The following is a 25,566-nucleotide window of genomic DNA, read 5'->3' as shown; positions in this document are numbered from 1 at the left end:
GTACCTACCTACCCCCTCACGCCGTACATACCCCCCTCATGCCGTACCTACCTCCCCCCTCACGCCGTACCTACCTCCCCCCCTCACGCCGTACCTACCCCCCCTCATATCGTACCTACCTCCCCCCTCATGTTGTACCTACCTCCCCCTCACGCCGTACCTACCTCCCCTCATATTGTACCTACCTCCCCCCCTCACGCCGTACCTACCCCCCCTCATATAAGTACCTACCTCCCGCACCTACTTCCTCCTGCCTTCGGTCCATGTTCTTCACCCCGGCCCACCATGCGTGCTTGTCTTCCTAGCCCAACAAGACTTGGTCCAACCTCCTTCTTTCACCACCCCCACTTGGGTCAATACTTTCCCAATAAAATGGACCCCTAGGGTCCCATATCCCCATCACAAGTCCCCCACTTCTTTTAGGCATCTTGATGCCTAAAGGAAGTAGAATTCGGTACAACTACCTCCTTTCTTTCCCAAACTCAACCTCTAGTTCCCAAGCTTTCATGATATCCCCATCAAAACGTTAGAGAATTTAGATGATATTTTTCTAATACGAGAAGATTATGAATGACACAATATGATGCTCCAATTATTATACTCATGATAAATGCTCGTCAGTCATGTGTAGAGCAGATAAATATGGAAAACATTTAAGCAGTAGGTTCACCTCGCCATATCCTGACTTTCCTATAACTCTAGTAGCACAACTAAAACAATGATGAATTCATCTCTGCATGATGTAGTGATGCCTTTTTTTTTATGAGAATTCAAGAGAAGATTACGATGAGAATTATAGCAACCACACTCGTGATTTTCAATTTTTTTTTAAAAAATTATAGCTGAAGTGGAAGAGAGAGAATAATTGAGGTCATACTACAAGATCTAAGTTTTTATCTCTATAGTGGGGCCCACCAAGAAAAAAGAAAATGAAAGTCCTGGTCACGTAATAAGTCACAACAAGCGCCCAACGGGGCGTGCACTCTATGTGCCCGCTAAGTGCGCGCACTCCACATGCTCACTGGACGCGTTAATATGAAAGTTTTTTTTTTTTTTTCAAAATTTGTTTTTGTTTTTTGTTTTTTTGTTTTTTTTTTTCCTTCTTGTCTATCTTTTTTTTTTTCTAGTCATATCTTTAAAAACTTCTTAAAATTTATGCATATTGAGGTTGGAAGTTTGGCCATAGTTGGATTGACATTAAAATTTATTTTCTTTTGTAAATTTGGAAAAGTGGACTCATAAATCATAATGGGCTGAATCTAAACTAAGATCCATTATTGGGTTTACACGAGAATCGCCGAAATCAACCGGACTGGGCTTTATTAATTCCTCTAGGGGGCCAACTTTTACGCCGCCGTGATGGGCTGTTTTAGTCTCGATCGCCGCCTGCTGGCGGGCGGCGGCTTCTGCTTTTGTTCTGAGCCACATATTTCAGTGCCCACAGTAGACAACAGCGAACCTCCACCTACCCGTATGCCAGAGCTTTCTACCTGAAGATCACCGCAACCACTCTTGAAACTTCGTGCCCTTCCCCAAAAACTGTGATCCAATTGAGAATCCGAGTTTCTTTACTCCATCCTGCGGGTAAAGGGTCACCAAATCCATCGTTTCTATCTGTGCCTTTTCCCAGTCTTGAAAATGGCTTCTATCAACATTTCCTGCCCTTCAACAGCTCTTTCTTGCTCCCAGTAAGCTTTTCACCTTTTCATCTGAGTCGTTTCGCTTACCTGCGTGTCTGGTTCTTAATTCATCTTTGATTATTTCAAATTCTTATTCTTAAAGAAGGAATCTGAAGTGAAAATTATGCTGTTTTCCCTGTGCTTTTGTAGTATGTATTCTTTTGTACTATATTCATTCTTTGACACTGTGCTGTTATGTGAAATATTCTTGATTTTAGCACTTCCCTTATCATGTGATCCTACTAGGTAAAAGAATCTAGAAGGGGAATAAAAAAGTTCATTTTTGACAGAATATTTGGAATCCCAGTTCTGAACTTACCCGAAGACTAAGATATTTGAACTAAAATCTTTACTTTTGTTTGTTCTTTTTGGGGCGTTTGGTAAATACTGGTAGCTGATTGGGTTAGTGGGTTTGATTTGTTGATAACATTAGCTGATTGTAGAAAAGTGTTTGGTAAACTAGCTAGTAGCTGATAGCTGATTACATACAAAATGACTTTCTCAAAAAGCTTATCGAAAAAGCCACTTTGAGCAGCTTTTTGAATTTTAGCATTTTTGAACAATAAGTTGTTACAAAAAGTTAATTAATCACTCATATTGATTATGTTTAACCAAGTCAAACAGCTAATTGTGGTCAAATAAGCCAAAATTGGCTTATAAGCTAACTACCAAAAGCATCATGACTAGTTGTAATGATGTTCTGGGTGTATACCAAGCTAGGATGCTTGTATATGAATTGAAAAGGTCTTCATCATGGTTAGCTCAATCAAAGTCTCAATTGATTCTGTTGTAGATGATCTGTTCAGTTGAATTAAGGCATTTTGATAGTATTTGGTCTCTTTTCAAGAAGTTGGTTTAATTCCCAGCTATAACGGAATGTAAATCAGCCCAAATTTGCTATCAAAGTTTTTACAGTTGAGAAGTTTTGTGTCGGGCTAATGTACGCAGTAGTTTGGTATGATGCTTTTTCATTGGACCTCTGAACAGCTTTGGTAAAAAATGGCTGGATGAATTGGTATATTCTATATTTTTGTAGATTCTACTCATCTTATTTAAATTTGCAAGAACTTTTCATAAACATTCTTGATTGTCAGGAGTATTAGTTTATGATGGCCTTATAATGTGTTGGCCCTGTTTGGTAACATAGTTAGCTTATCAGCCAATTTTGGCTTATTTGACCATTATTAGTTGTTTGACTTGGTTAAACAACCAATATAAGTATTTGATCAATTAGCTTTTTGTAACAGCTTATTGCTTCAAAACGCTAAAATTCAAAAAGTTGCTCAAGCAGCTTTTTCGATTAGCTTTTTGAGAAAGTCATTTTGTATATAATCAGCTAACAACTAATTTACCAAACATATTTCTACAATCAGCTAATGCTATCAACTAGTCAAACTCACTAACCCAATCAGCTAACAGCTATTTACCAAACACCTCTTTATGATTTCTAGTGAAATTCGACTTGCATGCTTTTTTAGTGACATTATTATGTTCATTATTGTGACATGTGGCTGCTACCTGTTGTATAGAGCATCGAAAAACTTCAACTTGTTGAATGGTGGAACTCCCCATCCCACCAAGGGGTTCCCTTCGAGGTCTTTCAATTGGCTGAATCTTAAAGCGCCCTTCAGTATTAAAAGGGATAGTACGACTAGATCGGTATTGCTATCTGGTCAGGGTGATTCGCTGTCTCCTTCCAATGGTGCAATAGCCAATGACCTGTCCTCGGGAATCGAGACACAAGCTGATGCTTTAGCTTTTGGAACACTCGTGGCGGATATCATCCCCACACCAAGCGGGTTTCCTGCCGAGGTTGATGAATTCGATTTGGACGAGCCCACAGAAGGTTTTGCATCTATTCCAGATGCCATTGAAGACATTCGCCAAGGGAAGGTTGGCTTCAAAGAATTTGCCCTTCTGTGATTTTTTTTGTTTTCTTTATAGTGTTTCTTCATATTATAGATCCATCCTGCAGATGGTACTGGTTGTGGATGACGAGGACCGAGAAAACGAAGGAGATCTAATAATGGCAGCATCGAAAGTTACGCCAGAAGCAATGGCCTTTATTGTGAGGCACGGGACTGGAATTGTCTGTGTGAGTATGATGGAGGAAGATTTGGAAAGGTTACAGATACCTTTGATGGTGAATCACAAGGATAACGAGGAGAAACTTTGCACTGCATTCACAGTTTCAGTGGTATGCCGTGTACACTATTTTCAGTTCATATATTCTTGTTCTCAACCCCCCGACCCCTCTTTTCCTCTTTGAGTTAATACCCGAAATGGTCATCGACTATAGTGGTTTTTCCCAATTTCGTCTTAAACAACTTTGGTGACCTAATGTAGTCCCAGACTTTTATATTTTTGCTCAATTTAGTCCTCTGTTTGTTATTCCATCAAATTGGTGTTAAATAAATGGATAATTCAGTAATCTCAATATTGGCCTCTCTTTACTCTCAGACCTGCAAAGTGCGAAATCCCACTTTCTTTACGAATTACTCCAGACTTGTGAATCAAATTTTATATTCGTAGGTCTGGGAGTAATTCATAAAAGAAAGAGGGATTTTGCACTTCGCAGGTCTAGGAGTAAAGAGATGCCAATATTGAAATGACTTAATTGTCCCCCTATTTAACACCAATTTGACAGAATAACAAACGACGGACTGAATTGAGCAAAAACACAAAAGTCTGGGACTACATTGGGTCACCAAAGTCGTTTAGGACGAAATTGAGAAAAACCATTATAGTCGAGGACCATTTTGGGCATTAACTCTTTCCTCTTTAGTCTCTATTATATAGTTGGGGTGATTCTACTTCAATAAAATGCTATTCTTATAGTATAACTTTTAGGATGCGAAACACGGAACAACTACTGGAGTTTCAGCTCGTGATAGAGCAACAACAATATTGGCTCTTGCGTCGCAAGATTCTAAGCCCGAGGATTTCAACCGACCTGGCCATATATTTCCTTTGAAGTACCGGAAGGGTGGGGTTCTAAAAAGAGCCGGACATACAGAAGCGTCTATGGATCTTGCTATGCTAGCTGGGTTAGAACCGGTTGGAGTTCTATGCGAGGTTGTGGATGATGATGGTTCCATGGCTAGGTTACCTAAGCTTCGACAATTTGCACAGACAAATGATATAAAGATTATATCAATTGCCGATTTAATCAGGTCTGTCAAATATTTAATCAAACTTGCATTTTTCGTGTTATTTGGAACTATTTGGCTAGTATATTGTACATTTGTTATATAGTTTCTTCATCCGAATGCCGAACAAAACAACACTTTTTGATAGGTTTCTATGTTTGCAGATATAGGAGGAAAAGGGACAAATTAGTGGAACATTCTTCGGCTGCAAGGATACCGACGATGTGGGGTCCATTCACTGCCCACTGTTACAGATCAGTCTTGGATGGGATCGAACACATTGCAATGGTTAAGGTGATAAACTTTCCGAACTCAATGATAATGCTTTGGAATGTGATGAAGATCGATCGTTTTGTTTCCTTTTGGTTTCTGTTTATCAAATTACTATGGAGGACTAACTTTGCGTTGCTTGGAAATAGGGCGAGATTGGGGATGGGCAAGATATTCTTGTTCGAGTGCACTCGGAGTGCCTTACGGGGGACATATTTGGTTCAGCAAGATGTGATTGCGGGAGCCAATTGGCACTTGCAATGCAACAAATCGAGGCGGCTGGCAGGGGCGTTTTGGTCTACCTTCGTGGCCACGAAGGAAGAGGAATCGGTTTGGGCCACAAACTCCGGGCCTACACTCTACAGGATGCTGGGCGTGACACTGTTGAAGCAAACGAGGAACTCGGTTTACCAGTTGATTCAAGAGAGTATGGAATCGGTGCACAGGTAATTGCTGCCTCTACTCTCCCGAAGTTGCACTCTTTTCTAGGGATGACAATTTTTCCTGTCCCCGATCCCCGCAGGGAAAATTTTCGGGAAACGGGGACGGGCAATGTATGTAATTCCCGGTCGGGGACAGGGATACCCCTCCCCGCCCCATCCCCGACGCCGAATAATTATTATAACTAATAAATAAATAAATAAATAAATATATATATATATATATATATATATATATATATATATATATATATATATATATATATATATATATATATATAAAAATTAAAACCTTAGTTTTTAAAATTAAAAATTACACTAATTTAAGATTTTGACTGGGACGGGAAATTCCCGTCCCTGCGGGGATGGGGCCTGTTTTCAATTCCCCGCCGGGGATGGGGACGGGGTTGGGGTTTCGGAGATGGGGAGTATACTCCCCGCCCCGTTGCCATTCCTACTCTTTTCTATTACTTTCCCTCTTTTTCGGGCATTTCAATTTTCATCACTCTCTATAACCAGTTAGATTAACGAAACTGAGATCACCAATCATTATTTATCCATAGCCCGAGATTCTGATAAGAGTAAAACCGAGCTCATATTCTTATGCAGATACTAAGGGATCTTGGCGTTCGAACTATGAAGCTGATGACAAATAACCCCGCAAAATACGTTGGGCTCAAGGGCTACGGTTTGTCAGTCGCGGGAAGGGTACCCCTCTTAACTCCCATCACAAAAGACAACAAAAGATACCTGGAAACGAAGCGCGCCAAAATGGGGCACATATATGGCTTGAACTTCAAAGAGCTTATACACAACCCAAGCGAAACCGACAGCAAAACCAACATCAAGAATGCGCCCAATGTTCCAGATTCATAAGTTTCAGTCTAACAATAATTGTGAAAACTGAAATGTTTTTGCAAGGATGTTACTGACATTCTTGGGATTTTAACCTAGATTGATTTATTCATATTGTTTTTGGATCAGAGATTCTTGTGATTTTGAATGTGGTAATATATGGAAGTCTCAAGATTTAGTTAGTTTAGTTGGGCAATGCAAATTGCTAATATGAATAGGGATTGTTAAATGGAAAGCTGATTTGGATCTGTTTGTCTGTGTTATTAGGTAAGAAGTGTTGGGCATTCTTATACATTACAATGATTCATTGGAACTATGATTTCTTGACATTGACTAGTGTTCTTACTCTTCTCCCAACTAGTATTCTTATTCTAACTCTAATGCTATAAGATACATATTCATATTTTAATACTTTAATATATTGAGGAAAAAGTTTTGATGCACTGAGAGAAAAACAAAAAGTTTATAAAGTAGGCATGTCACACCAACACAATCTGCCATCAATAAAGGATATATAAGCCTACAAGGGGGCTTCTGATACGTGGACACCTAGACATTCTCAGTTTAATGGTTTTTGGGTGATTTTTGAGAATGTCAAATTTATGTAGAAGAAAGAGGGAGATGATAGAGAACAAAATGGGATATTACAAGAATCATTGATTTTTGTCAGATCCAGTAAGGTCCATTGCAAAAAAAAAAAAAAAAAAAAAAAAAAAGGAAGTTGTCTCCTGGTGCGCGTGAGATGCACCTGAAGCGCCCAACCAGGCACGTGCACACCACTCATCAGACTGGTCGTGTTAAATAACTTTTTTTTTTGTCAGATTTGTTTTTTTTCTTTTCTTTTTCTCACATTTCTCCTCTCTTACATGACAACGTAAAAATCAACAAAAAACCTCAACTAATAAAGATACTCTTAGGTCAATGTTTTCCCCATCCATTGCTAGTTATTAGTCTACATAATTACCCACTTCATGTTTTTTAATGTGATTTTTGCCTGCCTACCGTTGCTCTCTAGTGTTTTTGTGCTTTAATTATAGTATCACCATTTGTTGTCATTTAATTGCTTGCAAAGTGATTTAGTTCTCCCTCAATTATTTGTAAAATAATTCTTTTTGTTTTTAAATTGTCTACAAAGTTGATGTTTTTAATCTAATGTTAACAAAATTGGGAGATGAAAAAAAATATGTTTGAGAAATAAAATAATAATAAATTTCTTGGTCAATAAATTGCTCTTATTGAAAATATAAATCTTTTGGTTAATAGGGTAGTTTCATCAAACACACACACATACACGCACGCACGCACTGTGTGTATACACACAAACATACATGTATAAATTAAAAAATACTCGGTAATTATTAGGGATGCTAATCTTAGCTCGATGAGTTGGTCCGATAATAATATAATATCGAAAAAGTTTAGAGTTATCATTGAAATATTTTAGCTTGATAAAAAATTAACTCAATAAGCAATGTGACTTGAACAGACAAACTCGAAACTTAATGGGTTAACTTTCCCAAGCAACTAAGGCAATTATTTGTTACAAGAGTGATGTTGAACAAAATTTACATAGAATTTATTGTAAGTTCATCTTTAGCATTTTTATTAATATTTTAAATGAAATTTTACGAAGTAATAAATTTATTACTTCGTACAACATATATTATATTTTTTATAAAAATGAAAAATGAAAAATGAAAAAAAACAGTTACTATAAATATTATATTATAGTGCCTTTATAAGAGAAAATGGTCAAATAGACATTTCAATTTTACACAAAATTGCAATTAACTTCTTCAACTTTAAAAAGTGTAATTAAACACTCAAATTTATATTTCTGAGACATCTAAACCCAATAATAGTCGGTAATTTACTTGAAATAACCAATGATTTAAGATTTTAGCGAATAAAATATTCTGGCGAACACAAGAAACCCGGTGGCTGAAGATTAGTCGACCGGCCGGTGCCTTCTCCATTGGAGAGAACGACCAGAGGTCACCATCTCCACTGAAGAAGGCGACCAGATCAGGTCGCTTTCTCTAGTGGAGAAGACGACCAGTCTGGTCGTCCTCTGAACTCTTGGAGAAGACGACCGGACGTCGTCTTCTCCGCTGGGAAATGGTCTTCTCCGATGGTCAACGTCGATAATTTTACCGGTAACAAGTTGGTTACCGATAAATTAGACTTATTTAACTCATTTGGACAAATTTGAGTGTTTAATTGAACTTTTTAAAGTTTAAGGGTTTAATTACACTTTTGAATAAAGTTTGAAGGGTCTATTTAACCCTTTTCCCTTATATTAATTATTTTTAGTTGGAATGAAAAATATAAATTTATATTGATTAAATGATGTATAAGTTTATATTTATTATTGTAAATTGCGCTAGTTTATTAAAACTGAAATTTTAAAATGTCACAAATTTTAGTTGAGTCCACCCGATAAGTCCAAGGTTCTAGGGTTAGGATAAAAAATTTTGAACCGAACAAAAAAAGAAAATCAGTTAGTTCAAACCAATAAACCTGATAGTATGATATGACTAGCCCGAAACTGAATGGACTAACTTGATTAAAATCCCTAATAATTATAAATCATTAAACTATAAAACTTAAAATCGTAATTACCATGCTAATTTTCATTCAAAGTCGATTGGATTGGCACATTAATCTCATTCTCCTACAACTATAGGTAAATGGTATTTTCTAATAATTAGGATAATAGTTTGGTTCCTTCAAGGCTTCATTGTTCAATCAATTTCTTACTTACCGTACAATACGATAAGGAGTTGTATTTAGTTCACGGAATATTATATTATTATCTTAACAAATGTTAGATTATTGAGAATGTTAAATTTATGTGTTTAGTTAATATTGATGTATATAATATAAACGTGTTTGGTTTAGAGATTTTTTTTTTTTTTTTTTTTAAATCTGGTTTAGAAGTTATATATATATATACTTCAATACACTTAACCTATTTTCTATTTCAATAAACTTTAAAATTAAAATAAATAAATAAGATAATAGTATCATATATAATTACATAAATTAAAAATAATTAACTAAAACTTGAACATGATGTAATAGAAAATAAAATATAAGAAAATAATTAAATATTATACATAATATATAAGTTAATATAAAATATATTAATTATAATAACAAAATTTGTAAATATCCCTAATAATTTTATATATTCTAAGAATATAATTATGATAAAATCACAAAGAGCCAACAATGCCTTTATTGAATTTGAATTCACAATCTTCCATCTAGAAGTCCAACCCGGATGTCATTACAGTACAAGGTCTAAATAGAATCGCATTCTCTTTGAAATTCGATCGATTTATTGGAGAATGTTATATTCACTAAGTAATATATAACATATAACATTAACTAAATATGAGAATTTAAGTTTTGGAACGTCATGTACCTTTAGTTGTGTTGTATAACTAACCAAACACCTCCTACTTTTCTCTTTCATGAATCCTAATCCTAAGCTGATTATAAGATCGTCGCCGACTTTAATTCGCCGCCTGAACGTTCAACAGATCAGAGCAACCTATAAATACCACCTTTCATCTCCATCTCCGCCCAACTCAAAGCTCTCTGATCTACAAAACCTTCTCTCCGGCCATCTACGATCTTAATTAGTTTCCTCTCGACGGTCATCAATGGCGTTTTCCAAGTTTCTGGTAATGTTTCTTGTGCCACTGTTAGTCGCCTCATCCGTTGCTGGATCCCCTGCGGCGAGTTTCGCCGCCGCTCCATCGCCGTATTCCGCCGCGGAGCCACCGGCCGCAGTTCCCGCTCCTCTCGTTGCGACTCCATCGCCATCGCCTTCCTCCGCCGCAGAAGCTGAGTCGTCCCCTGTTTCCGCCGCTTCTCCGGTGTCCAATGCCGGCGGCGGCGGCGGCGCTCCATCGCCTTCAATCGCTACGCCTCCGCCGTCTCCGTCGTCCACTACCGCCACTGCTATCCTTAACTTCGTATGGTCTATAACGGTCGACATTATCGTGTTAGTTGCTTTGTTTTGATCGAGTAATAAATGCTTAGTCGAGGCCCGAAGGCCATTGTTATCATCAACATTATATCTTACGTTAATAATAATACAGTTTTATATTATTTTTAAGACAATGATTTTTTTACATATGTATTCTCGTCTTCAACCAATTGTATGGAATCGAAGAATACCGAAGTTAGATATAAATATAATGCTAAGGAATATAAACTAATGAAACTTAACTTTGTAGCAGTGAAAGTAATATTAAGTATATCTTGTGAGATCACAGTTTACAGTATATATATAATTGAGTAAATATTCAGTCCCTCGAGTATAGCTAAATTTACAAATTAGTCCTCGACTTTCAATTTCAATCAATTAAGTTCTTAAATTTGTAATTTTAACACAATTTGGTCTTCCGTCTATTTGACAGTTTGTTGACCGTGATTTTTTAGGATATATTTGTAATTTCACGATTCTGAATCATTCGCCGCGATTCTACATCATTGTCAGCGACTGCGCCATCATCGACGATATATTAATTAAAAATTTTGATTAGTATTATATTTTGCAGTATAAATATTAGATTTTCATAGACTCTACGCGTTTCACAGAAGCTAAGTATACATACTATCATATAAATTTAATTTTCCTAGGAGCTGCCTTGTACACATTATTGAGTAGGCTGCAGGTTTTCTGTAACCTCAAAAAATTTAAAATGTATGTTAATACTAAAAAATTACAATAATAAATAAATAAATAAATATATATAAATATATATATATATATATATATATATATATATATATATATATATATATATATATATATATATAGAGAGAGAGAGAGAGAGAGAGAGTGTGTTAATACCTCCAATGGTCCTCCGATTATTAGCAATTTATCAGCTATGATCATCCGAGTTTTAAATGACCTCCAATGGTCTTTCATGTTTTAAAAAATAACCACACGTGCTCCTAATTCTTAAAAACTCCGAGTTTAAAATGACCTTCCTTTATGTTTTAAAAAATAACCACCCGTACTCCTGGTAATTCTTAAAAATGCCGAGTTTAAAATGACCTCGACGTCCTAAAAGAACTACAAAACTTCAAGTTTAAAATAACCACCAAACGTCCTAAAAGAACTAGTTATTTTTTAAAATATAGAGAACCGGTCATTTAAAACTCGAATGACCACACAGCTGTTAAATCTCTAATACTAGGACTATTGGAAGTATTAACTCATATATATATATATATATATATATATATATATATATATATATATATATATATATATATATATATATATATATATATATATATATATATATATAGAAGAGCGCTCATATGCGGCGGGGTCTTACGGTGCGGCGGTGCGGTCAAATTCCAGAATACACCAACAGTGTTAACAATATACACCAACAGTGTAATAAAAACACACCCCAATGAAATGTAATAAAACATCACAAAATACACCACAGACTCAAAAAAACACACCATATAACTCACCACGCCCAAGGGTATATTTCCGAACAGTGTATGGTGTTTTTACTCACACCTTTGGTGATGCAGGGCTTTGTTTACTCTGTTTTGTGTGGTGTATTTCCTAACGTTGATGGTGCATATTTGGTGAACTATTGGTGTTGCCGCACCTGAACCCGCCTATATATATATATATATATATACGCGCTTTACCGCAGCTATATATTTATGTGATTTGTCCATCTCCGATCCTGGGATTAGTACTTGTTATCAGCGCAGCTATGGCGGAGGCGGCTTTCCTTCGTCGTAGTAGAAAACTGTTGGGTAATGATGAAATCAATGCTCCGCCGCCGCCTCCACCTTTACTACCGATACCACCGATACCACAGATACCACCGGTTGTTATTCATAATAGTTTTTCGACACTTCCTCCGCCGCCAAGGCCAGACTCCGAGCGATCTCTCATCCTCACCATCGCCCTCCCGATATTCTTCGCCAGCACTGTGCTCTCCTGTTGCCTCAGGCTGATGTCGCTGAGGGCGAGGAGGAGGAGGACGACGAGAGCGGCCGCCGCCGCCGCGCAACCGCCGCCGCAAGAAGGCGGCGAAATCTACAGCGGGCTCATGGTGGACCACCCGATCTGGTACATACGCACCGCCGGGCTCCACTCCTCCGTCATAGACGCCATCGGCGTCTGCAAGTACGACAAAGAAGCGGAGGCGGTGGTGGGGAAACGAGCGGAATGCGCGGTCTGCTTGAATCTCTTCCAAGAAGATGATACCCTGAGGATTATGCCCAAATGTAACCATGCTTTTCACGTTTCCTGCATCGACACCTGGCTGAAATCCCACAAGAATTGTCCCGTCTGCCGCGCCGTTATCGAGCTCGTCGACGTCAAATACCCCGCCGGCGCCTCGCCGCCGCGCCTGCCGGGAACTCCAGACAACAATCGCGGGGAACAGGGACCGGAGACAGAGAATCTTGAACCGAGGAACAACGTTGCTAAGGATGAGACCGACGGCGAGTGACAGGAACAAGTGCGCTAGCTTAGTAGCTTATGATTTGTATTTCTTTTTTATTTACTTCTATTGAAAAGGGTAAATAAATTTGGGGTTGGATTGGATTAAGTGTTAGGAGAATATATGTATTTTAGCTCCTTATTTGGAGGGTGAATGTGGTTATTGATACATTGCATGTTACAATATTTATAGTTGATAGCTTAAATTAGAGCAAGTGTCCAAAAATCACTATGGGTTTAGTAAGTTGTAGATAAGGGTGTACAAAAATTACTATGGTGTTATCAAAGTAGGTCGTAGATGAGTTAATCAGGTAATTGAGAGACTTGGAGCAAGTGAATACAATAGTGAAGTCAGTACCAGATATCTTGGCCTATACTAAGTTAACCTGTTGTTATATGCCTACACGTGTATCCTCTTGATTGGACTGTCAGGCAAGGACAGAGCTAGTATTGGGGCAGCTGCCCCACGTCCCTCACCTCTTTATATACATATATATACATATATAATTTATATTTATGTTCAAATTATTAATAATTTGAGTAGTTTATTTGATTGAACTTTAAATTTTAACTTAATTAATAATTAATGGTTAAAGTGTCATCCCGAGAACTATAACTGATTATTCATATGTTTTCATCATATATCATCGTGTCATCATCGTCAGCGATTGCATAGAAGAAGGGGTGGCTAAGAAGATCAGAAGCAGAGGGTCTAGTGTTGGTATGGGCGAGGCATTTCTCAAAGGGGAAATTTTTAACCGTGTTAGCATGACATATTCCACTGACGGACCAATTCACCAACTAGAAACAGATACAATCGTTATATCCTACACCACGGCGCACATAGCACTGTGCGCCGCGCGCCTCCCAAAACGACGTCGTTTTGGGGTAGTGTTGGGAGGCGCGGTAGGAAGTTGCTGAGATTATGTGTATTTGTTCACAACGTTATGTGTATTTGTTCACAACGTTATGTGTATTGGTTCATACAGTTATGTGTATTTTTTATACAATTATGTACATTCTTTTTATACAATTATGTACATCCGAATCAGAAAATTTGTGTGTATTATGTTAAGAGTTGATGTGTATTATGTTAAAAGTTTATGTTTATTATGTATTATGTTAGATTGTGTATTATCTTTTAAAAAGAGTATGTATATTTTGTTATATAATTATGTACATTCATGTATAACATTATGTGTATTCTAGTATAACATTATGTACATTCTTGAACAGCGGGTTTTTTTTAAAGAAAAAACTACTGCCATTCACTGGGGCGGAAAATTTCAAAAAAAAAAAAAAATTAAAACGACGTCGTTATGCATCTGGGCGCATAGTGCAACGCGCGCCGTGGTGTAGGATATAAATTGCCAAACTCATCGTCCACAACTGGAAATTCGGGCTTAACCTTTGCAACAGGGAAGCCGGTCTCGAAACTCGAAATCTCAGACAAAATCAAATGGTTAATGGGCGACTAGACTACTAATTAAATTCCCAGCTGGAGAAGGTGTTAGAAAATAAATTAAAAAAAAATCCATGTCAGCATAGATTACCTATAACTTGTAGGTAACCTGTAAAAAATGTTAGGTGAAAAAAATTTAATGGTTTATGGATCTAAATATCACTTATGAAAGATGAGGGTGCGGCATGAAGAATCCGTTATAGTTCATGGTGCGGGATGACACTTTAGCCATAATTAATTAATAAAAAGTGTATAGTCACAGATTCTAATCTCATTAACAACATTTTTCTTACCTTCACTTATTTATTTTATCTCTTTCATTTTTTCTCAAGATAAATTAAATATTTTTTAGTCTACTTTTATGAATCATTTAATTAACAAATTAAATGCTCTTTTTAGTTTACTTTTTATGAATCATTTAATTAATGTAGTATACAAGTTTATATTATACTTCATTGTATTCGAATTAATTAGAAAAATTTAAAGTTGATCTAACTAAAAAAATTAAAATCAAAAAGTATTTATGAATATAGTGTTATTCAAATTATTTTATCTAATTGATTATATTTCATATTTCGTTATAAATATTTTCACATTTTCACCCCACTCAACTATATTTTTTATTTCGACTCTAGCTATGGTGTAATCTATCAAAAACATTCTATTGTAATTTATAATATGTTTTGTATTTTAACCTTATTATCGTTGTTTAATATTTTGTAATTGACATTTCTAACGTCGTTTAAACTTCGCCCCCACTTAAATAATTTTCTGGCTCCATCCCTGTTGTCAGGGCAATCAATTAACACAATTGCGCTTAACCTGAAGTATCACTCTTTTCCTTTGTCACAACCGAATTATACATATCTAGTGGCGCAAGTCGAACAACTAAACCGGCCGAGTAGGTATAGCCCATCAATAGTAATAGTTTATGGGGAATTCTATTTGCACCACTCTAATTGTTATATACACCATCTATTTAATAGGTGTGATAACTTTTAGGTGGTGTAAATAGAAAATTGCTATTTGCACCACCTTCATTAATTTTAGTCAAACATTATTTTTTAACAAATATTTATTATAAATGAATCTTTTTCCCCTAAGTTATATGCTTTTAACATTTTTTCCCTCTTAGTTATTCATGTATCCACATTTGCCTCCTAGTTATATTAAAAGTGGCATGTTTTCTTCCTTTTATGTTTGATAGACATTTTTACCCTTAAAACTAAATATTTCATTTATTTTTTCTTCTCCAACAAATTATTGTTTATATGTACGGATGGTCACGGTTGAGTTCAAACAATTTTTTTTTATTTTATTGCCAGTACAAAATTTATTTACTTATTATAAATTTTATTTCTTATTTTTTAAAAAAATAAATTTAATAATTAATTTATTGTATTTTATTTTTTCGGTTCTGAATCGTAAGCAAATCCAAAGGGAGTTTGTTTTAAGAGTAAATACCCAAAATGGTCCCTCGACTATAGCTAAATTCACAAATTAGTTCTCGACTTTCAATTTCAACCAATTAAGTCCTTAACTTTGCAATTTTGACACGATTTGGTCCTCCATCTATTTGACCGTTTGTTGACCGTGATCAACAACCTCTAGAAGAACCTTCAGCTCTCGTTGGAGCATGTGGAGGCTTCCAGGATGAAGTTGCACCGGTTCGGAAACACGTCGTCTTCTTCACTCTGGTTTGAACTCAACTACATTGAATCCAAAGGGAGGATGAAGAAAGGCGACCGGATTTGGTAGATTGCTTTCGGCAGTGGATTCAAATGTAACAGTGCGGTCTGGAAATGCAACCGGAACCTTAAAAAATCGACGATGGACCATGAAATTACATATATATCATCAAAAATCACAGTCAACAAACGATCAAATAGACAGAGGACCAAATTGTGTTAAAATTACAAAGTTAAGGACTTAATTGGTTGAAATTGAAAGTCGAGGACCAATTTGTGAATTTAGCTATAGTCGAGGGACCATTTTGGGTATTTACTCTTGTTTTAATTTGCAATCACACGTGTTATATATTACTCTTCTGAACTTCATTCCAGTTAAAAAGGGGGGAAAATATTGATTTCTTAGGCTTTCGCTGTCATATTGAAGTTGACAATCCATTACGTTCCAATGGCATTTTGGAGTGTGATTTTATATCTAAGATTATATTTGATTTCTCTCTTTTTGAGGAATGCACACCTTCTTTAGAGGACATATATACTAGTAATCTACAATTACTTTGATTTAACAACAATTGGTTTTTATATAATTATTATATATAATATGATTAAGCCAACTATCATGTAATATGATGACATTTCAATTACCATTTCAAATAAATGGTCATAGGTCCGAACCTTGGGAGTAGAGCTTAGATTCTTAGGGTTAAAAATGTTTAAGAAAATATAGGATAAATAAAACTAATTGTGAAGGCACAACATAACTTTATTTTCTTATACTTACAATTCAGAACCGAAAAAATGAAATGAAATAAAATAAAATAATTATTGAATTTATATTATTTTAAAAATAAGAAATAGAATTTATAATAAATAAATAAATAAATAAATTTAGAATTGGCAATAAAATAAAAAATTGTTTGAAGCGAACCATAATCATCCGTACACATAAACAATAATTTGTTGGAGAAGAAAAGATAAATGAAATATTTAGTTTTAAGAGTAAAAATGTTCACCTAACATAGAATGGAAAAAAACCTGCCACTTTTAATATAATTGAGGGAGCAAATGTGGATAAACAAATAACTAAGAGGAAAAATGTGTTATAATCATATAACTCAGAGGGAAAAAGTGTACAATTTTCCCTTAACCGGAAACTTTTAATTCGATTGCTATAGTGTCCGGTTTAGTTAGAACCAAACCGTGGTCATCCCTACGTTTAGAGAAGAAAAATAAATAAAATGTTTACTTTAAGGGTAGAAATGTCAATTTAATACATGGGGGGGGGGGGGGGGGGGGGGCGGAATCGTCACTTTTAGAATAATTGAGGGAGCTAATATGCTAACATGAATAATTCAGAGGTAAAAAGTACTATAAGCATATAACTTAGGGGGAAAAAGTACCATTTTCTCTTAATTAAAGTTTGAATTAAAAAATTATTAATTACACTTCATAAATGAGGTTTGACCAAGGTGGTGCAAATAGCAAAATGAATCCCTATTTGGCTATTTACACCACCTATGTAATTATTGAAAGTTTTCACCTTTTTACAATTCCAAGATACTTTATACCTACTTTTGACCAAAGGGTGGTGCAAATAGCAACACCCTAGTTTATTTATTATGGTTTTATAGGAGCAAACCCAACCAGATAAAATATACATTAATAGTAACATTTTTTTTTCAATTAACTCTCTCTCTCTCTCTCTCTCTATATATATATATATATATATATATATATATATATATATATATATATATATATATATATATATATATATATATATATATATATATATATATATATATATATATTGAATATGGTGAGGTTACCTTTGTCAGGCAAGGTGGTGAGGCTTGATCTGGTACGTTTATTTGTTTTTTTGGATGGATGAGATTAGTCCTAATTGTGTGCTACGTGCGTCTGTTTTTTGTGTATGTGGGGGTGTTGTTGTCTTTTTTATGGTGTCTTTATTAGGTTGTAATAATTGATTAGCAGATTTTATGGGCTTGTGCACCACTAATTATGGTACTTATGTGATGATTAAATATATATTACTTTGTCGTCTCTTCCCTTTCTTATTGTGTTGTCTGTCTGTTCCTCTCCCAGTTTTATTATCCCTTCTCCGGTGTCGTTTCTGCTGCCTGCGGTTGACGGGGATCACTTCTCCAACACAGTCTCCGGTGGTCTTCATCACGCCAATCCAAGCGACAGAGGCGAGGATCTTCTACTCGCATTCCAGGTATCCCATCACATCAATGCACACACCCACTACATTCATGCATCCACCAACGAGTAACAATTACGGAGTAACTAACAACATAAATATCAAAATCGGATTCATATAGTGTATTGGTGTGTGCATTGTTGCGCAGTAGTGTGTGCGAATCACTTGGCGTGTGTGTTACATCATGTATTTTTTTTTTGTTGGTTATTAAAGGGTAACGGGGTGAGTGCATTGGTGTGTTACGTCGTGTGCAAATAACTGAGTGGGAGTCTTCGCATCATGTCGTGTGCAAATAACTGTGTTACGTCGGAGGTGTTTGTAGCTCCTCATGGTGCAGGCTCGCCTACTGGTCAAGTAGTTCCACCAGTTCTCCCCGTGGCGGTGTCTACCCCTGCTCAAGTACAACCGCCTTTGGATGGTGTACAAGTTGGGTCTGGTGGGGATGGTATGGTTATATTCCCAACTCTGAACACTCGTGCATCTCCAAAGCATTTAGTTTCACAACTGAAGTGCTTCAATGCATGCCAACGGAAAGTCGCACACACCTGTAACATATGATATGTATTCATATAAATATTACAGCACACAACATCATTATATCAACGCACTCATTTATCTTCAGGTGTTTTAATAATAATATAAAATTATCCATAACATCTCGAGTGACACCAAATTCAAATACGACATCCGAAATTCAGCCTCAAATTAAACACGGATATACACTCTCTCACTTTCAACAATTTTTAAGTTCATTACGAATATATTAAAAATTAGAAGGCTTTGATTTCTGTGGCTGATCAATAACTTGCACACGCTTAACAACGCTTGTGCATACATCACCATACAACACAGATTTCAGGGCCAGATGGAAAACCCCCCATCATCGACTTCTTATATATTATGTTTTATCATAAATAAAAAACTATAACGTGAATTCGCACAGACGTCTAAGCATAGGTCTACTAACAATTATTACAAAAATAGAATTTTGGTTGAATACATAGCAATCTTACGCACACGCCGTACCCATGTTACGCACACATTTCATCACAACCCCTCCCCCACCCCTCATAGTTTCATCTTTTGTACACATGGCGCTCATAAAACCTCACAAATAGTACAACTACAATCATTAACTCTCTCTTCGGGACACATAACTTGCGTCCCCCACAACCCAAATCAAAAATTTTGGTAATGGCCTTCACCAAGCAAAATTATAAAGTTACAATTTTACGATATGCAACTGCCTATGTAAATTCCCGCACACACCAACATATACCTTTTCACATACTGGTTAATCATACTTTCACTTGTCCATTTAATATCAGTCCATTTTACTCCCGACCATGGAGTTGCACACGCTAGTACTACCTCATGCACACACATACGAATAGAATCCAATTGCACATACATGTTGACGTAGTCTCCATTCACGAGCCCAGAAAATATGTCTCCTTCAATCTCGTCTGCTCACGATGGTTTTACTACTGCTCTCTAAACAAAATGAATAATAACTATTACCATTAATATTTCCTCTAATTCAGATGCAAAATATTACATTTTATTACTAACCAAAAATAACAACAATATTACAATTACTTCCTTGCCCTTATATTTAAAATACTACCTTAATTACATTACAATTCTCTTTCAATCTCACCCATCTATTTGTAATGCTTTAATGAATGAGATGAGATCTCATGATTTCATCTATCTAGGTGACCTCATGGGATCCGGAGCCTATATATATATATATATATATATATATATATATATATATATATATATATATATATATATATATATTACATCATGAGACTTCCTAATTTGATATCTTATTGAATTACAATATAATAAAAGTTATGCATAGTGGCCCAAAAGCCTATAAGGAGAACTTGGCTTGGATCAAAGAGGATGAAATTAGCCTCAGCCCATATAAGGTTGGCCTATAACCTCGGTCCAAGAAGCAAGCAAGCCCATAAAGTTTCAACTCATAAAGCTTAGTCAATGAGCCCAAGTTGAAAACACTCATAAAATATACTCCGTATTATTTTAACACATAAAGAACATTATTCTAACTTATAAAATGCATTTTTCTAACACATAAAGTACATTATTCTAACTCATAAAATACATTATCGTACCTTAGAAATTTCAATATTCTAACACATATAAAGTATATTATTCTAACACATAAAATACATTATTCTAATTCATAAAGTACATTATTCTAACAAACGTACGAGAGTAATGAATTTTTTTAAACATAAATACGATGCCGTTTTGGACAGTGGTCCACATAGCACATAATAATTTGCCGAAAACTAGGCCTAACGATTACATTATTGCAAATTTATTTTGTGGACCCAGGTCCAAATATTTACAATTTACATATTAAATATTCACAATTTACCTTTTAAAAGTTCGCAATTTGTATACTACAAACACACAATGTTAACATATATGTAATTGAATATCTTGTTTTATACTCACAAGTTCCTTTCAAATACTGCAGTCACACAATTAATATTAACAGATTAATTAGGATTTGATTACTCTGTATTATATTTACAAATTCCATATATTTTGACTTGGAAACACAATTTATATTCTAGAAGTTTACAATTTAAATACTAAAAATACACAATTTAATATTTGTTTGTGTGACAACATGCACATAGTATATATGGTTGAAGAGGTCAATCAAAAGGGTTCAACTTTGACGTACCCCATTGCAGGTTAGACATATAATGCAATCATCGCCTTAAATAACCTCCCGACCAAACCTCAACTTATTGAAAAGGTCAAACATGTAGTAATCTATCGTTAACAGATGTCCCAAATAAGGATGCAGTATTGACAATGGTTTCTATGATGTTATTTCTTCATTGGTTGATCATTCCCTGTTTTACCATAAGTTTGAAACATGAAACAATGATGTTTAGTTTGACCTGAAAATTAAAAAAGCTTAATCAACCATTCAACCCCACAATTTAGATCATTGGTAAATAGAGTGATTTTACAAATTAAATATAAATTTAGAAGATAGACTATGGTATGTAGAAGTATGTCATAGAGTTTTGAGAAATTCTTCTCTTGTATCAACACAAGCGTACTTTATATTAAAGAACTTAACACTCTAAGGGAATAAGGTTTTAAAAGTTAGATTAATCCAACCGTTTAGATCATTGGTAAGTCAGACCACTAATATAAGTACAAATTTAATATATAGCTCTTAGCTTAAATTAGCTTTATAAGGTGTGCCATGTGCCTCATATTAAAATGCATGCTCTTCTATTGAGTTAGGCTTTTACCTCCTGTCAATATCAAAGGTGCGTCATTAAAAAAAAAAAAAAAAAAAAAAAAACTTTGAGCGAAACATTTTTCTTAAAATCGATCAACATTCGAGGTGTGTCATGTATGTTAATCAAAGAGCTTACTTTTCTACTCTATCAACATTAGGAGTATGTCATGTTAACGAGTTTTAAAGAGTAAGACTAACTTTTTCCCTAAGTCAAATGTTAAGGGGATGCGTCATATTAAAGACTCCAAGAGATAGACTTTTCCCTCGAACCAATGCCAGTGCCTCATGTTAGAGAGGTAAGTGCTCACCAGGTTAATTTTGCTCTTGAGTCACTAAGAGTGCGTCACGTTAAAGAATTCTAAAGTAATAAGTTTTCCTGACGAGTCAACATTAAAGGCCCATCATGTTACTAAACATTTTTGAATGAATTAAAATAATGTAATGCAAATCCTTTAATTTGAAGCTAAGTTTGAGGTGGGTTGAAGTCTAAAAAACGAGGAGATTGAAGAACATGAAGTCAACATCCTTTGTTGACAGGAATTGAACTTAGCAAAATTATTCCAAGTATTTGACTATTATAACATTCATTAAATTCCAAAGAAACCTTCAGCCTTGAACAGTTGATTTTTGAATGAATCCCCCAGAAGATGGATGGTGTTTGACTTTGACATATATCACTCTGCAAAATCTCTCTTTATAACTCAAACACTCTTTTCAATTCATCCAATAATACCATATATACACTAATTACTAAATGCCAACTTCCATCTCTGCTCTCTCCGCCGCTTCCATGGCCGCCGCCGATGCACTTTCCGACCAGCAGATTAACGAATTCCGGGAAGCCTTCTGTCTCATCGACAAGGATTCTGATGGTATGTATATTATGTATGTATATACGATGTTATATATGTATAGTGGCCGGGTTAAGGAGAATATATGGGTATTTGGGTACTGATGAAATAATTATGTTGCATTGAATTGAATCATGTGCTCCAAGCAATACGTGGACCGCAGTTGTTTCGAACCATGACCTTTGGTCTGGTTCTGATACTAAATTGAAACATGTATTCCATCTCAACTAAAAGCCTAAGCTAATAGTTGGATTGCATTAATGGCTATATGCTCAACACATTGGATCTGAAATGGAATATATTATTAAGGTGTGATTAGCATGGAGGAGCTTGGGACTGTGCTGCAGTCATTGCATGAGCATCCAACAATGGAGGAGATTCAAGAAATGGTGAACCAGGTTGATGATGATGGTGATGGGACCTTGAATTTTCAAGAGTTTCTAAATATTATGGCCAGAAAGCTCAAGGTATGTATGGGTAATGAGATATTATGTCAAGTGGTCCAAATTAGGTTGTGTTAGGTTAACCACCAACTACACTAGAATACTCGGCGGCTGAGAATTATGTTCAAAGTGGACAGATTCTTTGTGCGCACCGACATTTGGCCTGCTGAACCCATTGAGTCACTGTGATTTACATCCTGCCAAATATTCTGTCGGGCCGGGGTGTGGGACCCTTAGAGTTGGGGATTCAACCTTTTGGGAGAAGAATACTCAACTGCCTGGTTTAAAACAATATTCGGATTATATATTTGCACTTTACATAAAGTATTGGAAAAATTACACTTTTCGTCCATAAGTTATATGGTAATAGTAGAATTCATCCTTGAGTGATGGTCATGCTCACTTTTTGTCCCTAAATTATCATTGGCGTTGTACTTTTCGTGCTCACTTTTCATCCATAAATTATACGGAGTACTAAAATTGTAAATTTCGTCCCAATGTTTTATTAGTGAAGTGGCGAAAAGTGCAACAACAAGAAATTATATACATATTATTCTCAACCTATTGAAGCACGCAGAGTCAATATTGCCCTCACTGAAACTCGAATCCATGACATCTTATTTAGGAGAGTCACCTACTTCATACCACTTAGCTACAAGGTCATTGACAATTTCTATAGTTTGTGTATTTAAATTAACTACCTAAGTTGTACTTGAACCAGCTCATATAGACCTAACCCATGTTGCTATATCTATGTATACATAAAACTAAAAGTGGGATCGGAATGCGGATATACATGGGCGGATCTATAATGGGGACAGTTACTCCCATCACTCCTCTCCACCCCTTTATATATATGTATATGTATATATATACACATTTAGCACCCTTTATATATATATATATATATATATATATATATATATATATATATATATATATATATATATATATAGCAGTAAGATATATAAAAAATTAAAATTTATGTACAAATTATTAAGGATTTGAGTAGTTCAGTTGGTTGTAACCTTAGATATGATATGAAATGACAGAAAAACTTAAAGTTACCATTAATATGTAGATATATAATTTTCTGAATCCGTCCCTTCAAATATATATAGCTGCTATTAACATACATGTTGTTTCTAACAGGAAGATGTAGCAGAAGAGCTAAAAGAAGCATTCAAAGTATTCGATCGAGACCAGGATGGATTCATATCAGCCATAGAGGTGAGATTCATTTATGCCATCTACTCGTTATATCTCATACAATATTATTAACTTATCTGATGAATATCTCAAACTATAACAATAATTATTCCAGTAAAACTAAAAGATCATATAAAAAGTCATTATATTTCCAATGAACCCCTAACTAACATTTGGTATATATTGTGAATTTGCAGTTAAGAAATGTGATGATGAATTTGGGAGAAAGGTTGACTGATGAGGAAGCAGAGCAGATGATTAGAGAGGCAGATGTAGATGAAGATGGTCTTGTTAGCTATGAGGAATTTGTTGGGATGATGATGAAATCCCTCCCTACCTCTTAACTATATATAAGGAATATAATATAATATCAATACACTTATTATTGTAGTTTGAATAATTAGGAAAACAATTCAATTTTCACTAGAATATTTTTTTAAGGTGTTTAAACTTCTTTTATTGAGATGTGATTGTAATTGATCTATTGTTATTGATACATAATGACAAAATAATTTTATTAGTGTATGTTGTTGTTCAACTTATTATAAAATGAATTAATGAACGTTTTGGTCCCTTGATTATGTCGTAATTATCAAATTGGTTCTCAATTATCAATTTTAACTAAAGAGTTAATTATCGAAATGGTTCATTGACTATAACGAAATTACCAATTTAGTCATTGACTATTTTTTTGGCCAATTATATTAAGTCCCTCAACTTTAAAATTTTTAACCAATTTGGTCCTCCGTTTGTTTGACCGTTAGTTAACTGTTAACTTGGGACCAAATTGGTAATTTTGCTATAGTCAAGAGACCATTTTAGTAATTAACTTTAGGGGTGCACAATTCGGTTCAATTTTTCCGAACCGAACTGAAACGAATCGTACCGAATGGTATTGGATTCTTGTATACCGAACAGTTCGATAAAAAACCGAACCGAATTGTTCGGTAAAAAATTAAATCGAATCGAATACCGGTTGATTTTATTTTTTTAAAAATATAATAATAATAATAATAATAATAATAATAATAATAATAATAATAATAATAATAATATAATAATAATAATAATAATAATAATAATAATAATAATAATAATAAAAGTAAATTAAACCGAACCGAATACCGTTCGGTATACAAGAATTCAATACCGTTCGGTTGTTCGGTTCGGTGCGGTTCGTTTCGAGAAAATTGAACTGAATTGCCCACTCTTAAAGTTAATTATTGAAATGGTCCCTTGACTATAGCGAAATTACCAATTTGGTCCCAAGTTAACGGTTGACTAACAGTCAAACAAACTGAGGACCAAGTTGGTTAAGATTTTTAAAGTTGAAGGACTTAATTGGTCCAAAAAATAGTCAAAGACCAAATTGATAATTTCGATATAGTCAAGGGACTATTTCGATAATTAACTCTTAACTAAATAAATCATCAACTATTGATTTTATAATTGATTAAATTTGATCCTCGATTAATTTTATCAGATTAAAACTT

General features: G+C 35.0%; 3 protein-coding genes across 3 annotated transcripts; all 3 read left to right on the top strand.

Moving 5' to 3' along the window:
* Positions 1 to 1,428: 1,428 nt before the first annotated feature.
* Positions 1,429 to 6,720, top strand: LOC109168800 (bifunctional riboflavin biosynthesis protein RIBA 1, chloroplastic-like). The gene is made up of 7 exons (XM_019317718.1): positions 1,429 to 1,688; positions 3,209 to 3,572; positions 3,655 to 3,876; positions 4,530 to 4,852; positions 4,993 to 5,122; positions 5,248 to 5,544; positions 6,148 to 6,720. Exons 1-7 carry the CDS (start codon positions 1,639 to 1,641, stop codon positions 6,412 to 6,414), a joined length of 1,653 nt encoding a protein of 550 aa, XP_019173263.1. The 5' UTR covers positions 1,429 to 1,638; the 3' UTR covers positions 6,415 to 6,720.
* Positions 6,721 to 12,148: 5,428 nt separating this feature from the next.
* LOC109168843 (RING-H2 finger protein ATL54-like) lies at positions 12,149 to 13,047 on the top strand. Its single transcript, XM_019317721.1, has one exon. It carries the CDS (start codon positions 12,156 to 12,158, stop codon positions 12,900 to 12,902), a length of 747 nt encoding a protein of 248 aa, XP_019173266.1. The 5' UTR covers positions 12,149 to 12,155; the 3' UTR covers positions 12,903 to 13,047.
* Positions 13,048 to 22,206: 9,159 nt separating this feature from the next.
* Positions 22,207 to 24,598, top strand: LOC109168784 (calmodulin-like). Its single transcript, XM_019317717.1, has 4 exons — positions 22,207 to 22,442; positions 22,731 to 22,888; positions 24,017 to 24,094; positions 24,271 to 24,598. Exons 1-4 carry the CDS (start codon positions 22,325 to 22,327, stop codon positions 24,415 to 24,417), a joined length of 501 nt encoding a protein of 166 aa, XP_019173262.1. The 5' UTR covers positions 22,207 to 22,324; the 3' UTR covers positions 24,418 to 24,598.
* The last annotated feature ends 968 nt before the right edge of the window (positions 24,599 to 25,566 follow it).

Source organism: Ipomoea nil, unplaced genomic scaffold, assembly GCF_001879475.1.
Source record: "Ipomoea nil cultivar Tokyo-kokei standard unplaced genomic scaffold, Asagao_1.1 scaffold0317, whole genome shotgun sequence".
NCBI classification, from domain to species: Eukaryota; Viridiplantae; Streptophyta; class Magnoliopsida; order Solanales; family Convolvulaceae; genus Ipomoea; species Ipomoea nil.
The sequence above is the reverse complement of the archived record's forward strand: the minus strand, read 5'-3'. Positions and strand labels throughout refer to the sequence as shown.

What these genes read in the sequence shown, in the direction of transcription:
- LOC109168800 (XM_019317718.1), top strand. Translation starts at nt 1,639, where the DNA reads ATGGCTTCTATCAACATTTCCTGCCCTTCAACAGCTCTTTCTTGCTCC. An exon ending in CTGCATTCACAGTTTCAGTG is followed by an intron (nt 3,877 to 4,529) that starts GTATGCCGTGTA and finishes TATAACTTTTAG; the next exon opens with GATGCGAAACACGGAACAAC. An exon ending in TCAATTGCCGATTTAATCAG is followed by an intron (nt 4,853 to 4,992) that starts GTCTGTCAAATA and finishes CTATGTTTGCAG; the next exon opens with ATATAGGAGGAAAAGGGACA.
- LOC109168843 (XM_019317721.1), top strand. Translation starts at nt 12,156, where the DNA reads ATGGCGGAGGCGGCTTTCCTTCGTCGTAGTAGAAAACTGTTGGGTAAT.
- LOC109168784 (XM_019317717.1), top strand. Translation starts at nt 22,325, where the DNA reads ATGCCAACTTCCATCTCTGCTCTCTCCGCCGCTTCCATGGCCGCCGCC. An exon ending in CATCGACAAGGATTCTGATG is followed by an intron (nt 22,443 to 22,730) that starts GTATGTATATTA and finishes TATATTATTAAG; the next exon opens with GTGTGATTAGCATGGAGGAG. An exon ending in GATTCATATCAGCCATAGAG is followed by an intron (nt 24,095 to 24,270) that starts GTGAGATTCATT and finishes GTGAATTTGCAG; the next exon opens with TTAAGAAATGTGATGATGAA.